The 26,049-nt window shown below is 38.4% G+C and overlaps 1 protein-coding gene and 1 pseudogene across 3 annotated transcripts; one reads left to right on the top strand and one right to left on the bottom strand.

Moving 5' to 3' along the window:
* Positions 1-1,739: 1,739 nt before the first annotated feature.
* LOC137228701 (calaxin-like) lies at positions 1,740-18,558 on the top strand (annotated as a pseudogene).
* RBM48 (RNA binding motif protein 48) lies at positions 17,398-25,945 on the bottom strand. Of its 3 annotated transcripts, none has more exons than XM_067746419.1 (5): positions 25,761-25,936; positions 25,040-25,230; positions 22,781-22,926; positions 20,890-21,445; positions 17,398-19,267 (listed from the first exon to the last, which is right to left on the bottom strand). In XM_067746419.1, the coding sequence occupies exons 1-5, from the start codon at positions 25,869-25,871 to the stop codon at positions 19,204-19,206; spliced, it is 1,068 nt and encodes a 355-aa protein (XP_067602520.1). In that variant the 5' UTR covers positions 25,872-25,936; the 3' UTR covers positions 17,398-19,203. The 3 variants fall into 3 exon arrangements, with proteins under 3 accessions (XP_067602520.1, XP_067602518.1, XP_067602519.1); XM_067746417.1 differs by having other exon boundaries at positions 17,398-19,270; positions 20,892-21,445; positions 25,761-25,934; XM_067746418.1 differs by lacking the exon at positions 25,040-25,230 and having other exon boundaries at positions 17,398-19,270; positions 20,892-21,445; positions 25,761-25,945.
* Positions 25,946-26,049: the final 104 nt, after the last annotated feature.

Here is a 26,049-nt window from a genome sequence, read left to right on the forward strand (position 1 = left end):
ACACTACTAGGTGTTAAGTGCTAGGTGGATAAGTCATGTCCCCAAGTTTTTAGCCATAAAATATAATACATTTCTTGGTAAATTTTCCTAAATTTTACGCTTAAAGCTTCATAATCTTTCCTAATAAAAGAAATCTATAAGCTCTTGAGTACACAGCAAGTTTGGGAGACATTTTTTATCCAAAAAGAAGTTCCTCAGAATTGTTCGTGAAAATGCTAAAAGATAAGGTTATCAGGTTATCTGTTAATCAGTTTGGCCATGACATAAAAGTGTACCTTTGCAGACTGGTCCAGTATATGATGATTATGTCCCACTAGAAGCAGCAGTTCATTTTATTAAACTGGAAAAGAAGGTGATTTAGCAAAAATTGTATTCTTTCCAGGTTGTGTTGACTGCCTGGGAAACACCTTTTTCATTATTCTTCTTGTGGTAGCCTTAACAGTTTTCTAATAAGGTATACAAAGAAAATTTGACCAGGTGATATTATGTGCAAGTTAATAACATCTCTTTCTTCACCAAACCACCCTTTTACTTGAATAATTATATACTAATTTTATAAACACAAAGCATGTTATTTGGATAATGATGCCAGGGTAACTGCAACAAAATTGGTGAATGTCTGAGTAGGAAAATTGACTTTATACCTGGTGCTGTCTTTTTCTGGTGGTTTTGGATTCCTTGGGTTGCCCTTAGTATGTTTAGGTGTTTTAAATACCCTAAGAGTGTCTTGAATTTATTTTATCCAGAGTATAGATTCGTATTCCTCCAGTCAAGATGTGTTAAAAGCCTATTGCCTAATTTTCTTTAATTTTACAGAGAACAATAGACTAGGCACTAAGAACAGTTATTAAAAATTGTCAGTTTTCAACTTAAAATCTATGAACGTTTGGTATTTCCTTAAACGTTTGGGGAAACTTTTTTTTTCCCCCAGTTGTATTTGCCTTATTTTAAAATTTGTTTTTATGTGTTATTTAAAATTTAGTAAGAATACAGTGTCCTAAATTCTAAAAATCATTTTTGTACCTTTTTTTTGCCTTGCCACAGTGAAGGCCAGCAGACATACACAAGAAGATGTTTGTTCTTTATACCAGGATTTGACAATGGACATGAGAACAGTTGCCATCTTGCCCAGCTTTGGCATAATCATACCATGTTTTCCTAACCAGTCAGTCAGATAAGTTGGAGGGGTAAACGTGAGGGGTTTTACATTTCTCTAGAAGCTCCCAGATTGAGGCCTTTGTTTGCTTATTATGAGAAGGTGCTTGGTTAGAGTTTTCAAAGGAGGTTATAACCTTTGAAGGAGCTCTTCGTAGCCTGAGAAGTTATTTTATTTCTACTTAAAGAATCAGGTCTTTATAGTCTTACTTAGTTATTATGTGTTCATCCGTAAACATTTTCAACTCTAGAATTTGTGCTCAAGAAGTATAAGTGGCAATAATATCAAATACCACTTTAAATGGTGTTTAGCCCCAAAGAAGAGATAAATGTTGGAATTGCTGTAATATTTCAGATCACATCATTAATGAAATCACTGCATTTATACTGAGTGGTAACAATCATTGTTGCATATTTTTCCAATTACTTGAGAACCTTCTGTGTTTGGTTGCTGGAATGTTGCCATGGTCATGTTCTGTGCTGGGTATGGAGTGGTGCACTGTGGAATCAGTGGCAACCCAGGACACCCAGGCTTGGAATTAGGCTATCAGAGAAGTCTGCATTGTGTTGAAGCCACACTTGACATGGACCAGAAGGTTCTGAAGAAACTAGTGGAATCCATCAGTAATACTGTCAAGAGCTGTAAGTACTGACCAAATATCCAGCACTGCCTGAACATATTCAATCAAATAGAAACGTTGGTAGACATACTAGTTGGACCTTAACAAGTGCTTTGTAACCCCCCAGAAGTAGAGTTGCTCTATTTTCTATCTAGTATTTTGGCCATTTAAAAAAAATAGTTAGCAAGTGAATGATTATCCCTGCACTTACTCTGAAAATATTTTAATCATCAGATGTCCTAAAATATACTGCATACGTGGGAAGACTAGCATGAGAATTTACATGACATCATAAATGCTAAAGGATTATCAGCCAACCAAGTACTGATTTTATTAATGGTCTGAAATTTAACCAGAGATTCCAAAGTATAAAGGTGTACTTTGGCAACTTCCCTGAGTTCTCTGGCACAAAAGCCATAGAGGCAGATGATTGCTGTACTTCACAGTGTTGATAGAGATACATAAGATAGTTCAAATGTTGAAGAAAGATGGTGCTTTTGCACATGGCAAGTGTTTATTAAAGCTAAGCTAACTTAACAGATTTTTTTAGGAATCCTTGCCCTGCCAGACCTTAAAAAGTAATCCTGTGAATATTTGTTTCTCAAGCCCGGCCACAAGCAATCCTGACTGATAATTCTAAGAATTTGTTTTTATACTTTAAGGAAATTACTTTTATTTCAGCCGGCTTTACAGCCTCATTATTGGGTGCTTCCATTTTCCATTGTGTGACCTTGGCAAGATAGTCACCACCTTGTCTGAGAATCTCATTGTGGACATAATTCAGTTTTTTCTTTTCTCAGTTGGATTTTAAATGATCTAAGCTCATCAAGCACTTCTGGGCCCTGTTTTCCCATCGTGCTGTTATACTACCCTTTAAAATCCATCTGGCAGATTTAGCCAATATTGAATATAGTAAGAAATGCCTGCTGTCATGTGCTACTTTCTTAACAGCCTGAGTTTTATAACATTCAAAAGGAAATTTTGCATGCTTGAAAAATCTGACTCCTCTCCCCATCCTAATGAAATTATTTTTAGCAGTGTCTGCTACCCATATGTGTGTTTAATACCGTTATTTGTTATTTGAAAGCAGTTTCTGAAATAGTCTGTAGATATGAGTATGTAATACTTGATGAGACCCATATCCCTTATAGTCTTCTACAAAGAAGATAACTTATAGCTGTTTGAAAAAAGGAATAAGTTGCATTCCTTTCTTTTTCCAAAGTTTTTGACACTTAACTGATTTTTAAGTTATTGTTGAAAGTTCAGGCCCTAAATACTGAAACATAGCTATTGACCAGTATAGCCAGATTACTAGATTTCTAACAGCTGATGTTTATTGAGCTCTTCGTTGGCAAGACAGTGCAAAATGGTTTATGTTCATCATCTTTATTCTCAGAACAAACCCAGTGAGGTAGGGGATGTTATCCATGTTTTCAGGTGAGGAAACCTCATCTTAGATTGTTTGTGTAAAGCTAACAGTGGACTTTTCTTGTTGAGGCCAAGCTAGTCTGATGCAGAGTCTGCACTCTGTTTATTTTTCAAATTAATCCTACTGATCAGCATTATAGTCCCTCATGGTCTTTCTGTACAGTGTTTTCCCATAGTAAGGGGACTATTAAAATTTGTTCAAATCAGTTTAGTTCTTGAGTCCTTCTAGTTGAGACCAGGATAGACACTGGTCCTCTCATGACTAGAATTTGGTTGTTAATGGGTAGGAGAGGGAAGGACTAGAAAGCTAGTGCTGCCTTGACCTTCTCAAGAAGGGACTGTCTTTATTTCTCTTGGTGTACAAAGTTCTAATAATTGCTCTATGTGGCAGAAAGTTGAAGTGATTTTTCCTGGGCTTTGCTTTAGAGCTTCTTGTTAGTCCCTCATGTGCCACATGGCCTCTTTCAGTCCAAGCCACTACCATTGCATACTCTCCTCTCAGATCCTCAGCCGGTTTATCCTCAGTCCAGTAGCTACATTTGACTATTCAAATGTAAATTAAAATTAGGTAGAACTTAAAATCCAGTTTTGGTCACACAAACCATTTTTCAGGGCTTAGCAGCCACATGTGGGTTGTGGCTACCAAATTAGCACAGACAGAGAATATTTCCATCATCTCGGAAAGTTCTGTTAGACAATGCTGCTCTGGAGTCATGCAAATAAATCTATTTCCTTTTCCAAATAATAGCCCTAATCTGGTGGGAGAGGCAGATAATTACCTCAGGGTGTAGTGCATGGCTTCATGGTGTGTGTAACCTATGTGTTCTCATAGGGCCCCATGCTTAGTTTAATGCTCTGCTAACACTGACTTAAAATTAATTTTTTAAATAAGAGGCCTGCATTTTGATTTTGCATTGGGCCCACAAATTCTGTAGTTGACACTGGCCACGTACCTCTTATTTGTAGTATGGTAGGAGTATTTCCACCATCAGAATCACCTAAAGGTTTATACTGAAGATGTAGATCCCGGAGTACCATCCTTAGTATAGTACAAAAAAATCTCTGGAAGTGGGGCCAGGCGTCCAGATTGTTAGCTCTGTGTGTTCTTAGACACTGAAGTTTGAGGGTCCTGATCAGAATTGTCTTTTCCACTTGAAACTTCAGTTCTGTCAGCCAAATGTCAGTCCCGGTTTGATTGATGGTGAGTTGGGAATTGACCCAGTCTTTTCCACACAGATTGTCATTTTTATACTTAGGTACATTAATGAACTTTTTAAAAGATAAGCGAAGAACTTTAAAATTATTCCTAGTAATTTCATGTGGTTTGATTCAACTGATCATTTTGGCATCTCAAGGTTACTCTGGAGCTTGACTCTCATCCAGCGTATTCCTTAACTTCTCCAGTTTACAAGTGATTGCTTATCATTTATTTAGCAAACATGTATGAGAGCCTTCCACTGTACTAGGCACTACTGGTTACTGAATAGATATTAACATAAGAATAAGATTTTGCTAAAATCCCAAGTGTTTTGTGAACTGCATTTCTCTGATCCATTCTTATCAAGTAGAGGAAATAGTTAAATGTAGTATGATTTGACCTTGTGAATTCATGAGCCTGTCTTTTCTGAGCACTCATGAGTTTTTAATACAACTGATCATCTCCTTTAGGACTCAGCCCAGGAGCACCTAAGGGCCCATTAGTCCAGTATTTGGCTTTTTCTGTATTTGTGAGACCTAACATGGGCCACGATGTGTGCATATGTAGGTTAGTGTATGTACATATTTCCTAGCTATGTCTACTAAACAGGCTTAGAAATATTAGCACCCCAATAGTGATTAGCATACCCAGTGACTAGACCTTGGTTTCTAAATACCAAACTAATAAAAGAACCAGATTTCCTTGAAAAAATAGCTGAACAGAGCATAAAGGAAAAACCTACACTACTCCTGCTTTAACACTACTACCATACTCACAGTTCTCCAACTATGTGGGGGTTTCTCCCAGCAAACAGTTCTCTGTGACATTAGCTGGGTGTCCCTACAATTTAACTCAATTCTGACACTACCTGGAGAGTGTCAGATTCTACCGGTTAAGAGTTCAGTCCTACAAGACTGCTTCTCACCAGATGCCAATCACAAGTCCAGGTTGTTACCTGTGCTTCTGACCAACTGGCTATCAATCCGAGGTTCATACGACCCCCTCCTTGTGTTCAGTTAGTTTGCTGGAGCAGCTTACGGAACTCAGGAAAGCAGTTTACTCTCTAGATTACCAATTTATTGTAAAAGGATATAATTGGGAATAGCCAGATGGAAGAGATGCATAGGGCAAGGTATGTGGTAAGGGGTGTAGTTTCCAGGCTCTCTCCAGGCACCTTTGTGTGGTCACCAACCCAGAAGCTCCCCGAACCCCATTCTTTGGGGATTTTTATGGAGGCTTTATCACATAGGCATGATAGATCATTAACTCAATTTCCAGCCCCCCTCTGGAGAAGGGGTGGGGGCAGGACTAAAAGTTCCAAGCTTTTGAACATAGCTTGGTTTTTCTGGTGACCAGCTCCCGTCCAGGAACAACCAGCAGTCACCTCATTAGAACAAAAGACATTGCTATCAACAAGGAAATGGCTAAGGGATTTAGGAGCTCTGTGCCAGGAACCAAGGGCCTAGACCTATTTTTTTTTTTCCTGTTATCTCACGCAGGGATGATACAAGATGAGCCTGGCAAGTAGTGCCAGAAAGCAAGGGAGTGTTGCAAAAGCAAAAGGATGAGGGTATGTGAAAGAGGAGTCAACTTGAAAACTCCCAATGGCCAAAGCTGAAACAATTAGGGCAGCAAAATTAGTAGCACAGTATTGGTCTAAAATAAATATATGTGACTGCATACTGAAAGAATTGAATAAATGGAAAAGAGACAAATCTTCCTTAGAATAAATTAATAGTATAAATACTTTCCTAAGAAGTGGAGCTTACTTCCCTTTACCTTGAGAGACTGGCTTCTAAAGACTAGATGATGGAAAGGGAAAGTAGTATCAATAGATTCAGTGGAGAAACCTGTAGACTCACTTAACCGAGTGATCGAGGTTATCAGCAGTGATAGGTCATGTTATTGATAATACCGTGTATCTCCTGATACATGACAAGAACAGCACTTGTAGTATTATTCCCCAAAACACAGTCTAATCAGGAAAACGTTAGGCAAACCTAAATTGAACTTATGCAAAGTAAAAAATGTCAAGGTCATAAAGAGGATTAAGACTGAAAACTCACAGGTTGGTGGAGACATGACAATCAAATGGATCCTGGATAGGATCCTAGAACAAAAAAAAAGGACATTAGTGGAAAAACTGGTAAAATCTGTAATTTAGTTAATGATAATGTGCCAATGTTAGTGTTTTAGTTTTTTTTGTTTTGTTTTTATTTATTTTATTTATTTTTGGCTGTGTTGGGTCTTCGTTGCTGCGCGCGGGCTTTCTCTAGTTGCGGCAAGCGGGGGCTACTCTTCGTTGCAGTGTGCACGGGCTTCTCACTGCGGTGGCTTCTCTTGTTGCAGAGCACTGGCTCTGGGCACGCGGGCTTCAGTAGTTGTGGCAGGAGGGCTCAGTAGTTGCGGCTCACGGGCTCTAGAGCGCAGGCTCAGTAGCTGTGGTGCATGGGCTTAGTTGCTCCGCGGCATGTGGGATCTTCCTGGACCAGGGCTCGAGCCCATGTCCCCTGCATTGGCAGACGGATTCTTAACCACTGCGCCACCAGGGAAGCCCAGTGTTTTAGTTTTGACAAATGCACCATGGTTATGTTGTTAACATAAGATGTTAACAGGGAGAAACAGCGAAGAGCCCTACTATTGCATCTCTTACGTAAATTAAAATTATTCCAAGCTAAAAAGTTTAATAAATAACACGGGCCAATCTAACATATCAACACCATTCTCATTACCCACAATTTCTCAAGTATCATTTACAGTGGTTCCTTGACCACATGTGTAAGGTCTTTAGATATAATGAAATGTGAGTTGTATGGATAAAACTCAGAAAAATTTACTAGCTTCTGCAGATTGTGTATAAAATCCTTGATTGTTTTGTTTGATGACTTGTCGGTATTTAACCCAGAGCAGCTGCTGACTGAAACCTCGCTTTCTTCGGGGATCCATTTTCACAATGCTGTTGCACTCAGATGTTGATTCTCCATCAGAGTTGAGCAGGGCTAGTTTCAGGAAAGCATTAATATACTATGCACTCCATACAGTGTGTCCACACCTGAGGTTCTTTTTTCTTCATATTCCATAAAAGAAAAAAAAACACTTTCCAAGTTTTTGTCCTCAGAGCACCCCCTTCTATGACCAAGTCTTGAAATTTCCACCATACTCTTGGTTAAAATGGTCAAAAATCCATTTTGACCATTTATTTCCACCATACTCTTGGTTAAAATGGTCAAAAATCCTCCTAGTTTCAAGTGAAGGAGACACAAACCCCATCTTTCTAAAGGAGGGGTATCAAAAGTCTATCGTAAGAAGAGCATATGAGATGGGATAGATTGTTAAAATCGTCTTTGGGAAAATACAACCTGTCACATCTGGATTCACCATTTGTAAGGTAGTTTCAAGAATCTACTGCCAAAGTGATCTTCCTTAAATGCAAATCTGATCCTGTTAACTTGCCAGCCAGAATTTTTCAGTAAGCCCCTCGTAAAGTCAAACAATTCTGCCACCTGGCCACACCAAACTTTGTGGCTCTCCGAACATGCCTCCCTGCCTTCAAGCTGCCTCCTCTAGCACATGCTTACTCCTTTGATGGCTTTAGCTCAAGTGACATCTCTTCCTGGAGCCCCTTCTTAATCTCTTATCGCCTCCCCCCTGTTGATGATGCCTTTCTTTGGGTCACTACCAAACACCATCAAGCCTAGTGTTTGTGATACTTCATTGCACTTTTATCTCTTGACCAAAGTGTAATAACTTTGAGGGCAGGAACCATGGTGTATTCATTGCCTGGTTCATGGCAGGCCCTTAATAAATGCTTATTCGATGGATAAAGATTACCTTTATGTCAAATTTGGAGCTATGTGTGAAGCCTGCGAACCTAATTCAGTTCATAAAATAATATTACGAGGTACCTTTGTAATCGCTTATTCTATAGATTTATCAACCATTACCCTAAGAGTCAAGTCATTCTCTGACCATATTAGAAACCCTAATGTAAACTGCATATTTGCTAGGGGTTCTCATTGGTTTCGGATGGGTAACTTGAAATCATCTCAAAGAAAAAAATCTAAAAATATGTCTTTGCCCCCACCTCCCCCCGCCAAAAAAAAAAGGGAGGGAGGAAAAGGAAGAGAAAAAATAGTAATAATAACCAGCTTTCCCTCCTAACTCTTTTAGTTCTCTCGAATAATCTTTAATTCATAGAATCAGACTTATAGAACCTGAAGGAATCTCAGAGATCATCTAGGATAATACCCAAATTTTATAGGTGAGGACTTGAGGCATAAACAAGCTGAATTGTCCTAAGTCAGCTATATAGGATAAGAAATGGAAGTGGAACCCAGATACTTAAGTCTAGCCAAGCCACGAAGCCTAATCCCTTTGTTTTCTGTCCTGACAGTGCATTAGAATCACTGTGTGCTGCTTAAGCAGCATCTCGGGCTCCCTACCTGCTTTCTGACTTCATTTCCACCTCCCTAGCCAAAGCCCTATCACTCCAAGCCTGACTTCTATGCTTCCAGTTTTCCCCTTCAATACAACTTCACCAGATGTGTTTCTTAAACCACTCCTCAGCCCTTAGAGCATAGAAGAATCAGCTGAGCTCTTGTTTCAACGCTAACCCCTAGGCCCACTGTTAGCAATTCTGATTTAGGAGGTCTGGGGCAAGGCCTGATAATCTGCATATTTAACAAGTATTTAACAAGCCATGCGGGGGGATGATTTTGACGCAGAGGGTCCAAAGATGACACCATGAGAAACCCTGCTCCAGTAAAATAAATGTTAATCCTCTGACTAGGTATTCAAGGCCCTCTACCATCAGCCTGTCCTCTTCAATCTTGCTTTTCACTTCTTCCCAACTTGCTGTGCTCCCAATAAAAAGTGTTCTACCTCAACCCCAATTCTTCCTCTTTCCTTTACTCATGTAATTCCTCTTCCTGGAAGTCTCCACTTCTTTACCACCTTCAATACATTCCTTCCTGTATAAATACTATACATTCTTCAAGGCCCATTTCGAAGTCTACTCCCATGAAAAAAGCACAAATCTTCTTTCCCATACTGATTCCTCTTCATATGTCTATAGTGGTGAGTGTTATACCACATAATTTATTATTTATATACTGTCTTATGAGAGTTCTAAGTAAAGCCTGTCTTGATTGTGTGAGCTCTTAAGTAGCAAGTCCATGTCATACTTTTTTTTTTTTTTTTTTTTTTTGGCTGCGTTGGGTCTTCATTGCTGCGCAGGCTTTCTCTAGCTGTGGTGAGCAGGGGCTACTCCGTTGCGGTGCGCGGGCTTCTCATTGCAGTGGCTTCTCTTGTTGCGGAGCACGAGCTCTAGGTGCACGGGCTTCAGTAGTTGTGGCACACGGGCTCAGTAGTTGTGGCGCACGGCTTAGTTGCTCCGCGGCATGTGGGATCTTTCCAGAGCAGGGATCGAACACGTGTCCCCTGCATTGGCAGGCGGATTCTTAACCACTGCACCACCAAGGAAGTCCCTGTCACACTTTTTTAAATCACTAGAGCATCTAGAATCATAGGAACAAAATAGCTGCTTAGTAAAATATATTTAATTGGGTTGGAGAACTCAGTGGTTAAATCTAAGTTGTATCCATTTGTATTTTCATTTTACAGTAAAAAAAAAGTGAAGTAGAGTGTCTCATAAGAATTTTTCACAGCTTGGTGGAAAGAGCTGTTGTAAGACTTGATAACACTGGACTAGATCATAACACATTTCGAGCCATCCTGCACAGCATATTTGGAATGACTGATGATATGCTAATGAATAGGGGTAAGAAGTCATGGAGACTGAAATGGGCCAAGCTGAGATGACAAATATGTATATATTTATTTATATATATATGTTAATACATGGCAAGTTTTCACCAAAGACTTTGCATTTTTCAATACCAGAATTAGACGATTCTGGTAGTGCTACCAATTTAAAACAGTAAATTTGATTTGATTGTGAGGATGGTTTTTAATATAAACTCACTCAGAATTTCATACTTCATAGCTATACCATTCTGAGAAAGAACCAGTAATGACCTAAATAAGCTAGCAGTATTGATTTTTTTTAAAAGATAAGCTTGTGGTTTCAATTGTCTTTGGAGTCATATGCTGTGTAGACATGTAAATTATTTACTTCTTCAGCACAAAAAAAATGAGAATTACTCATTATATTGAAAAAAATCAATGAAACAATTTGATTTTCAGAATAGGAAATTTAATGTGATCCAGTCAGTTTCACTAACAGATTTTTAGTGTTCAACTTGATATGTCTTGATGTATGTATACACCATTGAAACCATAACCATAATGAAAATAATTAATATATCTATCACCCCCAAAAGAGTCAATAATATTTTATAGGATAATTCTAAGATTTCACTGGTAATTTAAAAAATAATGTGTTATTTTGGTAATTTATCTTTAGGTATTATACAGATTCTTTAGAACAGGATTTTGCCACTCTTTAGAATAAAAATTATCACATTGATTATCCCTACTGTTGGTCTTTTTTTGCTGATAGTAACTGTACAAAACATCACAAGTGAAGCTCATAATTGACCATGGAGGAGAATGGCTTCTTTCTATAAAAATCTGTTGGAAATACATTTCCAGTAATTTTGACTCTTTCAAGAAAGATTGTGTCAAAAACTTTTTTCCCCCTCATTTTGGGAGGAAAGATTTTTTTAATCTCTTAATAATACTCTTGAATTATAAAATAGCTATAAATTACAATACACTTACACGTTCTTTTTCCTTCAGTATTTTTTGCATTTGAGAAAGACATAACTACATAAATGTGAAAGAGTGTGTTAAAGGATTATCAGTGTTTTTTCGAGGGACTTTTGAAGAAAAGCTGAAGTGTAAGATTTCTATGTTATTATTAACTTAGTAATATATATTGTCAATTTTGTATTAGTTAATCCTTATATTTATTTATTTTGGCTGCGTTGGGTCTTCGTTGCTGCTTGTGGGCTTTCTCTAGTTGTGCTGAGCGGGGGCCACTCTTCACTGTTGGACACGGGTTTCTCATTGCGGTGGTCTCTCTTTGTTGCGGGGCACGGGCTCTAGGCACTTGGGCTTCAGTTGTGACACACAGGCTCAGTAGTTGTGGCTGGTGGGCTCTAGAGCACAGGCTCAGTAATTGTGGCGCACGGACTTAGTTGCTCCGCGGCATGTGGGATCCTCCTGGACCAGGGCTCGAACCCGTGTCCCCTGCATTGGCAGTCGGACCCTCAACCACTGCACCACTAGCGAAGTTCCTAAATATTTTTTTAATATAAATTCATTGTTCTCTATATCGCCCTTGCAAAAATAGTTCATGAGAGTTAAAAAAACAAAAACAAAACACAGATGAAATGGGTGTCCTATTTTATAGGAGAGTCCCTAGATCCGGAGTCTCCAAACACTTCCTTCACTAGTTCTGTAATACCCCAGTGTCACCAGGATGGCTCTTCGGCTTAAGGCCCAGGCAAAGGACAGCAACTGAAGTTCAGGACATGTGCCAACTCTGATCAGCTGGCAAGGCTGAGGTTTCTGGGGCTGCCTCTGGGCTCAGCAGAAAATGGCCTTGAATATGGGGCAGCATATAGTTCACAGTGAGGCTATTCCTTGTCTTTCCATCAGAGAAAATGTGAGGGATTGACACAAAACACGATAAAACACACAACCCTCAGACACCAATACTCTAGTGTTAGACTAAAAAGAGAGGAAAGAAGGCTGAGACAGTGAAAGAGGAAAGAAGGCTGAGACAGTGAAAGCCCAGAGGAAGGAGGGTTATAAAGGGAGTTTCCTACAGAAAAGGACCAGGGATTCCAAAGACAAAGATCTCCCAGTTCACAATTTTGTAGGAACAGCTCTGGCCTCACCTCACCCTTACCATTGATGTGACGTATATTATCTGTGTTTTACACCTCCTGTGCCAGGATTTGGGGTGTGAAACCCTGGAAAGAGAATAGGAACAATTTTAAGTAGCAGTTTTCAAGGGAGCAAATTGCTTAAAGTGTCAAATTACTTAAGAAAAGAATGCAGAGTTCTGAGTATATAAGGAAATTTTTATCCCTTCTTGTTCTTCCACTTGAATTTGGATTTGGGATGTTCAAAAGATCTCTAAATTAAACACACGTTTCAAAAATGATAGCAACATTTTAAAAACTCACCAACTTTATTTGACATTTATGACTTTTTTGTTTCTCTGTTTTGTGGGGGGGGTTCCTTTTTTTCTTTTCTCTTTTTTTTTGCTTTTTTAAAAAATTGAAGTATAATTGGCATACATTACATAATTCTTTTTTTCTCCTTAAAACATTATGTGCTTTTCTTCCCCTACTTTTCTCCAATCTAATTTTTCATGGGATAACACGTATATATAGTTGTCACTTAAGTTTCTTATAGTTGCAGTGTTCTTATACAGAAGTCTCACTGAGAAATGAAAAGTTAAGTTTCGTGGTTGTAAATTCTTGTGAAAGTGGTCGTGACATAATGCAGCTAGACATGATTGAATAGCATCACACTATCAAGAATTTTTTCCTCCTCTAATCCCACTTCCTAAAAATGTTTCATATACATTTCAAGATATGTTAATTTGGGGAAAATACTACTTCTAGTAGGGTTGTGTCACAAACTCATATATGCTATATATTGGAGAAATGCAACAAAAGACAGAATTAATCTGATGCTTTGGAATTTTATACCTGGTTTTTTTTCTCCCCCGCTTCGTCCCTTCCTATCTTTCTCCTGCTCTCTCTCCCTCCCTCCCTCCCTCCCTCCCTTCCTTCCTGTCCTAAAACATTTAACTAGATTACAAACTCCACAAGAACTCCTTCACTGTTATATTCCCAGGACCTGAGTAAGGTCATTTGTAGGATGAATGAGTGAACTGTAGTAGTGCTTACACAGTGCAATGGAAGTCATGGAAATCACTCTCTAGGGAGAGATGGATCATTTTGGATAGTGCAGATGGGTAGACCCCAAGGAGGTGACAGACTCACTACCCAAATATATTGAAAAATGTTCTTTGTCAATGATATAGTGAAGTGTACACACTAGTTTTTGCACTCTGTAAGAAGGACATTATAACATTAAGATACACACATATTTATATGTATATGTGTGTATATATATATATGCACTATATATGTATGTGTAAATTCTTTCTTTTCATATCCCCAGGGGTATTTAATCTTGTGGAAAGATTTATAAAATTCCTCCACTATGTAGAATATAGGTTGTATAAATTGTTTTTGTCCTTCTTTAATTACATATTGAAATAACTAAGGAGAAGACTAATGACATTTTAACTGTTCTTATCCAAGTCTTTAAATTTCGTATGCTTTAAAAAGTCTGTTTTGAAGTTTACTGTTTCAATGGTGATGGTTACATTTCTCGAGAGAAAACGTTTGACATGTTGAACAGTCTACACTAACAGTCACCTGAAGAAGATACTGATGAAGGAATAAACGAGTTGGTGGATATAACACTGAAGAAAATGGTAAGAATAAAAAAAACTGTAATTCATTATATCTAATCAAATGGATGTTAGATAAAGCTAAAGACGGAGAAATGATTTATTTCCCTACGTAATGAACGTAACCATTATGAGGGCAGGAGTTTGTTCTCTGCTCTATCCATTGCCTAGAACAGTGCCTGGCTGATAGTGGCTACTTAAAAAATACTTATGGAATGCCTGGGTGATTAAATGAATCACTACATTAAATGAATGTTAATTTTATTATTTTAAAATATTTTACTATCAGTAAAACCTCATTATTTGGGAAGTGGGGTGACAGATTCAGTTCTTTTAAAATTGGATGCAAATGTAGTCTGTCTTCATGACTTTTGCTCTCTAATCCATCTAAACACTCATTATAAAGTAATAATAATAAAAATAGTTGTCCCTTATAAATTGCTTACTATATGCCAAGCCCATCACAGAACTTTAATATATGAACTCATTTTATCCTCAGAACAACTCTATGAAGTTGAAATCATTATCTCTACTTTGCAGATGAGAAAACTGAAGTGCAGATAGGTTTATACAAGGTCATGATAGAAAATGAGGTGCAGAATTCATCTTTCAATGAAACTAATAATACCTCTTTATTATGGACATAGTGATTTCTCTCTTTTTCTTACTGTGACCCTAAACTGGATACCAGTGAAGGTTTATGACTCTAAGGTGGCCCGGGCCCAGCTCACCTCCATTACTTTGGAGCTCGGGAAAGTAACAGATGATGAGGTCTGCCGAGTCTCAGATTCAGCTAACACAGACTTCAGGATGTCCTCTTCCATTAGAAATACTCAAGAGCCATGGCTAAGGCTGAGGGTAGACTTCTTGAGAGACAGTATGCTTCCCACTACCACACCCACCCCCTTCTTTTTTTGAAAGAAAGTTATGGAGTGAATCTTTTTCTGAAAATTATTCAAACCTTTCTTTAAACTAGACTCTCAGCAACCCTGATTTAGTTACGCCCAGAAGTGAAAAAACAAGGACCCATTAAATCAAATCCAAATTGGATTAAGTGGTTAAAGGTATTCATAATCTACACACATGCTCCCTCCATGATTTAATCTTCCATAGTCCCTGTCATGAATACTCCATTCCAGGCTGGTCTGTCTTCTTCCTGACTTGCATTCCTGCTTACTGTCATAATCCATGTTGGGCCATTCGTCTGCATTTCCTCCTGACACCTCTCCACCTATCTAGATCCCAAACATCCCTAACGGCCTAACAGTAAGCTGCAAGCTTCTTCTCATGACCCTAGTCCATCTTGAATTGTTACTGTTCTCTCAGTGCCTTGCTCCTTATTAAGCAACTTCACTGTTATACTTTTTACATTATATCCTTATCTCAAGTAAGAGATCCTTTGAGAAACAAAGCTAAAAATTAAGCTTAAAAATCTTTGGCACTTATTTTATCACAAAAGTATTATAATGTATAATGGGCTTCCTCTAATTTTCTTATTTCCCCAATTAGGGTATAAGTCCGTTAGGGACAGAGTTTTTATATGTCTAAGGTAATTCAGGTATCTTAGCCTGCTTGGGCTGCTGTAACAAAATATAGACTGGCTGGCTTAAACAACTGGAATTTATTTCTCACAATTGTAGAAACTGGGATGTCCAAGATTAAGGTGCCAGCAGATTCACTTCCTCACTGAGGGCTCTCTTCCTGCCTTGCTGACAGCCACCTCCTCAATGTGGCCTCACATGGCAGAGAGAGGGAGCTTTGGTCTTTCTCTGCTCACAAAGACACTAATAACATGACGGGGCCCTACCTTCATGACCTCATCTAAATCTAATTTACCTCCTGAAGTCCCCCACCTCCAAATATCATCATATTGCAGGGGTTAGAGCTTTTAAGACATGACCTTGGGAGGTGGGGAGAGACAAACATTCAGTTCATACCAGGTATGCCTATTAGACTAATAGGAACAAAGTAAGTGGCCTCCATAAATTAGTACCTTTTGATTTGTGTAAGCAGTGCCTACAGAAGTGTGAACTTACAGTTTGACTTGGTAAAATCTTTTATTCTAGACAGTTATTTTCCATGCAAAATTAAAAACTACTCTATCATTTATCAAGAAATTATCTCCTCTCTAGGATTATGACAGCAATGGCAAGATATCTTTTGCAGACTTTGAAAAAGCAGTGAAAGAAGATAAACTTTTGTTGGAAGTGTTTGGACCATGTTTACCAGAAGCAAAGGTACAGTGCCAGCAGCCAGACTGGTTGAGGGAAAATTTCAAAGGATCAGAAAACAAATACTTGCTAGACACTTACCTCTGTAGGACTTCAACACACTACTGAAGTTCGGGCAACCATGAAGATCTCAGCCCCATCCTAACATTTGGGACCCAAGACAGTAGTGACTAATTATATTCAAGACCTTTTTTGAGCTTGTAACCACCTTAGCCATACACAATTCCTAATTTCCTGTAAATATTTTCCCCCAAAAAACCCGAGGTATATTGGCTTGCTTAAGGGATAGAACAGTAAATACAGAGTGGATTCAGCAAGTACCCACCATAAACTGCTAGGAGGAAACTTGATCTCTTTCTCTTGTTTGTTGTCAAACAATGAGAATAAATTAAGCTTTTAAAATTTTGGACACGTATAGTACTTTATAGTATTTTATTTGTGCTCATGAAGGATTTTCGAGTATGAATATGACAAAGGTTTTCTAAGCCAGAAGAGTCAGCCTGATAATTAATTTCACTAATTAACATTTCCTTTTTTTTTTTTTTTTGGCGGTACGCAGGCCTCTCACTACTGTGGCCTCTCCCGTTGCGGAGCGCAGGCTCAGCGGCCATGGCTCACAGGCCCAGCTGCTCCGCGGCATGTGGGATCTTCCCGGACCAGGGCACGAACCCGCGTCCCCTGCATCAGCAGGCGGACTCTTAACCACTGTGCCACCAGGGAAGCCAACATTTCCTTTCTTAATTCTTCCTTTGACCAACTGTGCTTTGCAAACATGATATAGGAAGAAACTTTTTATTCTCTGCAGTAATTTAGATGGTGATTTTGTGGATGAATTTGCATACTGTTAAGCTATCCTTAGCTATGTCAGCTCATCTAACTTGTCCCGTTGTCGTTTATTCTCACATTTTGTCTGGGAACCTGATGGGTGAAAGAGTTCAGAATAATGGACTGGATTGGAGTAATTACTTAGGTTCAGATGGAACACCAATGGTTCTTCAGCTGCTCCCCAAGTGTTCATCTGTAAGCCAGTTATCTAGAGCCTTACTATTCGAAGTGTAGTCTGTGTACCAGCCGCAATGGTATCACCTAGGAACTTGTGAGAAATGCAGAATCTCGGACCCCACCTCAAACCAGCTGAATCAGAGGTTTTGTTTTTGTTTTAAGTGCTTGACACAAGAAAGGTTTATTTTTTCTCATTGTGGTCAAATTTTGTGTATGCTGGCAGGGACAAGGAGGGCTGGCCTTCACACAGTCACAGATCAGGAATCCACTCAAGAACACAGAACCCACTTAGCAGCTCCTCCCTTTAGGGCTATCAGAGAAATTTTTTTTTTAATTGAAGTATAGTTGATTTACAGTGTTGTGCTAATTTCTGCTGTATTGTGGTAAAATACACCTATCATAACATTTACCTTCTTAACCAATTTTATGTGTACAGTTCAGTAGTGTTAAGTACATTCATGCTATTGTGCAACCAATCTCGAGAACTCTTCTCATCTTGCACAACTGAAACTCTATACCCATTAAACAACTCCCAATTTCAGCCACCCACCAGCCTCTGCCACCACCATCAGAGTCTGCATTTTAATAAGACAAAAGGTGGAGATTCACAGCACCTTAAAATCTGAGAAGCCTGATCCAGAGAGAAACTTGCTTTTTCCAACTCTATGCTGAGGTGACTAATGTACTTTTTAAACTGAGAGTGCAGCAAAAAGTTCAAACCCTTGAACAACACGGGTTCGAACTGTGAGGGTCCACTTGTATGTGGATTTCTTTTTCAATAAATACATACTACAGTACTGCATAATCCATGGTTGGTTGAATCTGAGGATACAAAACAGCAGATATGGAGGGCAGACTGTAAAGTTATATGTGGATTTTTGACTGTGTGGAGGGTCAGCAACCCTAACCCCGTGTTGTTCAAAGGTCAACTATATATCTAATTAATTACCTCACAAGGAGGTAGAGCCAGTCAGACACCTTGCCTGCAGCTTCTTTTAATACCATCCACAACTAAGTGCCTTCTTAGCAAGTTTGAATCAGTAAGTCATAAATGAAGGTGGAACTTCCTAACCTTTATATTCAAATTCAATCCATTAGGCAAGAGGCCCTTAGGACAGGGAGAAAAACAGACACCATTTTGTATGGGCCTCCTTAGGTTATTGTTATCAGTAAAAAAAAAAAAAAAAAGGAAACAGCCTGGACATACTTGGATTTCCAATTATGTGATGCACTGCCAGGAAAAAAAAAATGTGGATGTGCTAAAAGTAGTGGTAATAAAAGTCTAGCATTTACAAATACTGATTTGTTTCTGCCATAGATGAAGTAAATTACTCTTTGAAGTTAACTAAAGCATATAAGTTTCTAATTTTAGCTTTGTTCTAATAGTTTAACTTTTTTGCTTTATAGAATTGTCTTGATTTTGAAGCCCTGGCATTCCAACACATCCTGACTTCTAGTTTTTGAATGTGAATTACTCAAAATTATTAAATTCAGAAACAGATCCTGGTTGCCTATATTTACATTATAAAGTTTCTATATTTGCTTCAATTAATTTACATATAGTGATTGCAGTGTGAAAGGTAGTAAGAATGATTTCTGTAATATTAAGTATGGATCAAAATAACATCTATGATAAGTAATGATAAACTAATTAATTAATTTGTTTGTTAAGTTAACCAACAACCTTAGATTTGGGGGCACATATTGTGAATCAGCCATTCACAACCCTCTTTTCTCTTGCTTCCTCAACCACAGAAGTTGGAAACCCAAACATTCAACATTCTAGACTCCTCTATAAGGAACAGCCACGGGCCCAGTTCTAGCCAATAAGATGTAACCAAAGTCACTGGGTGGAACTTCTGGAAAAGTTTTAGTTTTTTTAAGGGACATAATTGGCTGGCATGTATTTTGCCCATGATAAACTAGTTTTAAAAGATGAAACTATATGAGACAAGTAGGTTGAATGAAATTACAAAGAGGAGTGCATTAAAAAAAAATACCAGCAGTAAAATCTCTTTAAGAAGTAAAATGACAGCCTAAAAATAAAAAATAAATAGGCCTTTAAAAATATTAGTTTACTGCAGACAATTTATATTCTTCTTCTTTGTTTTAAAGGATGATTTCCACGCACACCTTCCAGCTTGTCCTCTGGAGGCTTCGGCACAGATGAAATTACCTAGGTTAAAAAAAGAGAACCACCAACACTATAATTTTTATAGTACAAGAGTAATAAACCATTAGAATAGGTAGGATATACATCCAGTAGTTTAATCTTTGCCATCACATTTAAGGCAGTTAGCCCAAGTTCAAGGTGCAACCTACGATCTAGGCACAGAGCAAAGTTTTCTGTCCAAACATTGATGGGAGTAAAATTTCTAAAGCCATTTAACAAGAAAGAAATTTTGAGGGGAGAAAAGTAAACATATGCTCTACTTTAACATTCCTTTATAGATCTGTTATTTTATGATGAAGTCACTTGTAATTTTATAAATACAGATAGATACCCTGGTTATGCATAACTTGAAACACTTATAATATTTGATATATTTACAGACATTGAGGCTCCAGTGGGGATGGGGGATGAAAAATTTAAAGAAATAAGCAGAAAATGCTAGAATCCTCAATTTCTTAGGGAAAAATGAAATCAAATACATCAGAACAACGTAGACAGTATAAGTTAAAGCACAGTAAGACAGTCTTCACTTAAAATGGAAAATTATTAGAAACTGTAGTAAACTGTATTTAGTGTTTCTCCTTTTTGTTGTTCTACTATTTCTATATCTAGGATTTGGACCTAACTCTTTTTTTCTGGAAAATACAGTCAGCTCTAAGATAGCTATGTATCTGTATCTATGTCTCAGTTTAGTTGTATCTGAAGGAAGGGTGCCAGTACAAGCAAAAAAATGTTTAAAGAGGCTTAAGCATAAAAACTGTGTCCATGGATTTTTATTATTATAAAACAATTCCTCATCCTCAACTGGATAATTTTGAGGTTAAAAAAGGGTACATAAAGAATCTACCTTAGCCTCTCTTAATTACATTGTAAAATATATGTACAACTATGTGAAAAGCACTTTCTGAACCTGAGTTCAAGTATAAGAGAATGGTCTTTCTCCAGCAGATTATGATTTCTGAAAGGCTTGCCCCACGATAAGGTATTTTTCAAACGCTAACTCAAATGTTAACTTTCTTTTATTTGTGCTTAGAAAATGGAAAATGGTTATGTAAATAACATTAAAAAACTGCTACCTAAGTAGAACAATCTAGCTCTAAACTATTTAAGAAATTTAAAATTAAAATTCAGACCTTAAGGGCTAATCTTTAGAAATCTCACCTTCTTTTATGGCTATCTGTATCAAAGAAGCAAAATAAGCATTTGAATTTTATGTAATTTTGAACTTGAGAAATAAATTGTAATAATTTTCCCTCAATGCAGTAGTTCTCTATGTTGGCTCATATTAGAACTATCTGGAGAGCTTTTAAAAAAGGGAGGGCCTGGGCTCCATTCTCACAGATTGATCTAACTGGCTAAAACTACTGCTTTTATATTTTCTACTTAGAGTGATATAAAATGTTTAAAGCAAGGATTAAAGATATCAAAGCAAATACATATCTGTGAGTCAAATTCAGTTACTGTACTTCAATAGAGAATTGTAGGAAACACATCTAAAAAGTAAAAATGAAAAAAACAAGAATGATAATACTGTAGTTCCCAGAAATAAGTCTCCATTCAGTTGTTAGTCCTGTAACCAAATCGTCTCTTAAAACTTTTTTTTTTTTTTTTTTAATGATCTTACCTCTTTAAGTTTACTCCGAATTAAATTCGCTGTTGTATTCAACGAGTCATCATGCATGTCTACTTTAGGAATGTCTGGTAACTGAGGGCCAATCATAACCTCATTACTACTTGTGCTTGCTTCAAGAAGAGTTCCATGTTTACAATCATCTTCTCTTCTTCTTTTCCGCTCCTGCAGTTGTGTTGTCCTAGGCATAAATCTGTCAACTGCCTCTGAATGAGTAATAGCCTTCTGTGCGCCAGGGAAAGCCAATGAATTTTTCAAAGTTTTCATCTGCATTTTTTGCAGAGAGTCATAGTGGTTACAATGCTCCAGTGTTTCATCATGGTTTCTACCATCCTGAGAAGAGTTTGATGCTCTGTCCACATGTTCTCCTGATGAACATGTACATTTGGGGGAGAAACAGCACAAAGGCAACTCACAGGAATAAGGAAGACAAAGATCTGAGTTCCCAGTAGATGTGTTCAAAGAGGCTGCAGGAAATCCAGAGGTCTTCGAATAGAAGTCCTGTCTAAAATCTTTTGTATCTTTATGCTTCTTTGTCATGTAATGATCTTTATATTAGAATTTAAAAGGTGAGAGAAAGGGAAACAGAAATGGTTCATTTATTGTTTTCATCATTCAGAAACATGTACTTTTAAAAAGAAACATCACTTTAAGATGTTAATGAACACTACCCTAAAAAATTTACTTCTTGAGTAGGGAATACATTCACATGGTTTATAAAAAGGATATCTGTCCAGTATGTCTTACCTTTCTTCCTCCCACTTACCCCTCTTTTTCTCCTGTAATACCCATTTCTCTGAACCTTTCTGCTTTCCAGTTAACTCTAAATCTTGCAGAGTTTTTCCATGTCATTACATAGAAAACTTTATGGCTTCAAAGTATTTTACTGTATGAATGTATCATGCTGCTTAGTTTGTATTTGTAGCTTTTAAAGGAGACAATACGCTGGGTCCATATTTTATCATTTCTTTGGTCACACATACAGGTTTTCCTGAAGCTAGTTATTCACACAGGTTAAAGTTCAGCATCTACAACTGACCAGAGACTCCCAACAGCTCTCGCCAAAATTTTAGGTAAGTTTTACACTTTATTTCTCTCTTCACACTGCCACATGCCCCTTACTCAATCAGCCATAAACTCATCATATTTGATAGCTGTATGGACACTGTCTTTGTCTTTTAACCAAAGGGTGGAAATTTGGTAATTTGAGCCTCTGGAACTATTCAGATTTCAGACCACACACATTATCTTAGTCCAATTCTGACTGTTCTAGTTCTACAGTCCATGTGCCAGATCCTATGACTCCATTCGGTGCACTGGGAATTTGTGTCTAGGGCAACTTGGATGGGCATATTGGGCATTTGGCCAGCTGGTGTTCATCAAAAGTGGAACTTATCCACTTTTTGCAGCTGTAACTGGCCTGCACATCAGAGGTGTTACTCACTGCCTTTTGGTCAAAGCCTTAATTCCTCAGCATGGACACAGGCTTTTCAGGCTTTACTTCCTGTCTCCTTTTCTCTTATCTCTCACTGAAGCTGTGTTGTGGTTATCAGGTACTACTCACTGTTCCTTAAAATGCATGATGCTCATTTATTCCTCTGGCCCATCTTTCCGTCTCCTCCTCTCCCCTTCCAAGTAATGTCTACTTACCCTTCAGAACTCAGCCACCTCTCTCATCCTTAGGAAGCCTTCCATGAAACAACACCTCTCCCTTCCCAGCCCAGATTACACAGCATTCTGTAAAGAACCCTGTAGTCTACAGATATTGAAAATTGTGATCCTTTACTTGTCTGTTTTCTCACTAGACTGGGAACTCCATGATGATAAACGTAGCAAAATATCTGACACATGGGAGGTGTTGTTTAGTAATAGGCTTTCCATACCTTTATTTTTAGTAGTTCTTGCTACATAAGCATTCCTCTCTTGTAATTTTTTTCTGGTTTCTTCAACTGTCTCAAATTCTGGAGCATAGCACACATGAAGCAATCCACCAAAGAAACTTTGTTCATCCATTTTTCTCTTGGCTATCCTAAACAGAAATACATATCATGGTTTACTAATCTAGATTTACTTAGGATGAAAGCTTAACTAGTATACAATACACTGATCTAAAGAGCAAAGTCCAGCTTTTGCTGTGTATATATATTCTATAGCTTGGGAATTAAGATGCTCTGCTTGTGGATGGTATTGACCCTACTGATCCACTGCATACTCTCTTAGAGCCTTTCCTCCCCTCTCCCAAGAGTCTTAATAGGTTTTAACTAAGTCATCCATACAAGCGAGATTCCCTTTAACGAATATAGGGTCCAGCTTGTTGGTCTGAGGTACACAATCTGTGGTCATGAAATAGAGGTTTTTCTCTGTGTTAAGTTAAATGGCGCTTGAGAGTTAGCTCATACCTAATTTAGCCTTTTCAGCACAATGTTTTCCTATAATGGAATTCATATGTAAGAAATTAGTTAAAAATATTGTTATTGTAAACCTTCAATAATGGAGGAAATATTGAATATGTAACAAATAGTGAGAAAATAAGAGGATGGTATTCATTCAACAAATACTTACTAAACATCTATGACGGGCTTCCCTGGTGGTGCAGTGGTTGAGAATCTGCCTGCCAATGCAGGGGACGAGGGTTTGAGTCCTGGTCTGGGAGGATCCCACATGCCGCGGAGCAACTGGGCCCGTGAGCCACAACTACTGAGGCTGCGCGTCTGGAGCCTGTGCTCCGCAACAAGAGAGGCCTCGACAGTGAGACGCCCGCGCACCGCGATGAAGAGTGGCCCCCGCTTGCCACAACTAGAGAAAGCCCTCGCACAGAAACTAAGACCCAACACAGCAAAAATAAATAAATTAATTAATAAACTCCTACCCCCAACATCTTAAAAACAAAACAAAACAAAACAAAAAAAACATCTATGACTGGCCAGGAATTACTACAATAATTAAGTACTTCTATGCCCAGGGAAAATGATAAGAAATATTCATTGAGATTTTACCACGTACCGCAGTGTCCTAAGTGCTTAAATGCTTCACTTGAATTAACACTTTACAACAATCTTATGATGAAACTAAGGCCTGGAGAGATTTATAACTTGGCCATGCCCACATTGGTTTGTGGAGCTAGGATTCAAATCCAGATGTCACACTGCATGGTCTACTGTCCTAGGTGGTGTGGGAGATGTAAAACCTCCTTAGAATGAATGCACAATGAGAAAATATGCTTCCCTCACCATAAGGAGCTGGCAAGTTGGTTAGAGCAGTGAGACTATACATAAGAGCAACTGGACAACACTACATGACCCTGTGTACCCAAGTGTTATTTGTAGCACAGAAAAGAAAATAAGAATTTTAATAGCCACGGAAGGATGGGTCTTGGAGTGTATTAGTGACAAGAATAGGAATCAACATAAAAAGAGATAAGGCATTTCACATTTCAGCCTTATTGGAGCAGAGAGTTTATGTTATATATAGAAGGATAGAAGAGATGGGGTCAATTCATATAGGTGCATAACAATAGCTCAACAGCTAATCTTTTTTTAAGATTTTTTTGATGTGAACCATTTTAAAAGTCTTTATTGACTTTGTTACAATATTGCTTCTGTTTTATGTTTTGGTTTTTTGGCTGCGAGGCACGTGGGATCTTAGCTCCCCGACCAGGGATCGAACCCGCACCCCCTGCACTGGAAGGCGAAGTCTTAATCGCTGGACAGCCAGGGAAGTCCCTCAACGGCTAATGTTTATTGCATTCTGAACAGAAGGCATTTGCTAATCCCTTTACGTGAATTATCTCATTTCATCCTCACACAACTTCAATAAGTAGATCCTTTTACCATATGGATTTTACAGAATACGAAAACAGGTTTAATGGGGTTGAATAACTTGTCCAAGGTCACAATGTAAGCAGTGGAACCTGAAAACTTAACCCAAACCCAATCTTTAATCTACCACACTACACGACAGAAAATTGTTAAGTATGGGAATGATTTATGGACAGAGTTTTGGTAACGCTAACACTTAAAAAAACTGGAGAAAAATAATAACGGCCATGTTAGGTTATTGGGTAATTCAGGAATGAATGAGAGAGGACAAAATGATACCAATGGGAATGGAGAAAATGAGACCCTGCTTAACTTGCATATTACCTTGCACTTTGTAAATTAAGAAATTTAATAAGGTAAACTTCTGTAAAGTCTTCTGCTGGGTATTCGTCCAGAGCATTATACTGTTCAATTGCACCATACAGAGCAAATCGCTCAACTAATTCCTTCATCGCTCCCACTGCAGGAACTCCTTGTATTAATAAGTACCGAGATTCCAAATTGACTGTATATACCTAAAAGAAATGCAGACACATTAAATGTATTTCACAAATAAGCCTAAGACAAATCTGCTCCTATTAAAAAAAAATTGAAAACGAACTATTCTGTTCAGAGAGTCTGCAAAAAATAAAGAATCAAAAATTTGCCCCTCTCTCTGCATAAAGAATTCACCCTACGTGTGAAGGCCTCTAGCTAAAGTACCTAATAGACTACCTTCAATCGACACGTTTTCCAGAAGTTGGCTCGGTAGATACGACAGGAAAGAGTTAACACAGTCATTGAGCCTTACCGTGTGACAAGGACTAGTGTAAACGCGGATGATACAATGACTAAAACACAGCCCTGTTTTCGCGGAGCTGAGGTTCTGTTGGCTAAAGAGGTCGCAAGAATATCTGGTACCTGAGTACCAGAGTTCCTCACACTCATCTCCAGTGAATGGATGTGACCGCAGCCTTTCAAGATTTTATTTACGTAGGCTAGGCATGTGAAGCTAGAGCTCACATAAAGCTACTGAGGACAGCGAATGAAACCAAAATCGCTTTACCTTGACAGCGCGAGGCCGTCGCCCCTCCCGATACTTGGCCCGCGAGTCGCACACAGCCTTTTGGACGTGGTGGTCGAATACGCCCCCAAGCTCCCCGCCACTCGACGCCATCTTGCTGGTTTGGGCCCTCGCAGAGACGACAACATCCGCTTCCTTGCCCTCTTGTGTATCCAATAAGAGAGAGGGCTGGGTCAAGGCGTGCCGAGATTGGCTGAAGAATCGACAGCGTCAGCCATCGTTTCCTGTGAGCGAGAATTCGGTGAACGAGGTGCCGCCCCCCTGCGGCGCG

The sequence above is a fragment of the Pseudorca crassidens genome, chromosome 8 (assembly GCF_039906515.1).
Source record: "Pseudorca crassidens isolate mPseCra1 chromosome 8, mPseCra1.hap1, whole genome shotgun sequence".
Classification (NCBI taxonomy): Eukaryota; Metazoa; Chordata; class Mammalia; order Artiodactyla; family Delphinidae; genus Pseudorca; species Pseudorca crassidens.

Excerpts from the sequence above, each read along its gene's own strand:
- RBM48 (XM_067746417.1), bottom strand. The coding sequence starts at position 25,871 with ATGGCGTCGAGTGGCGGGGAGCTTGGGGGCGTATTCGACCACCACGTC. Across the intron at positions 22,927-25,039 it reads CTTAATTTACAAAGTGCAAG|GATAGCCAAGAGAAAAATGG; the intron begins GTAATATGCAAG and ends ATTTCTGTTTAG. Across the intron at positions 21,446-22,780 it reads AAGAACTACTAAAAATAAAG|ATCATTACATGACAAAGAAG; the intron begins GTATGGAAAGCC and ends TCTAATATAAAG.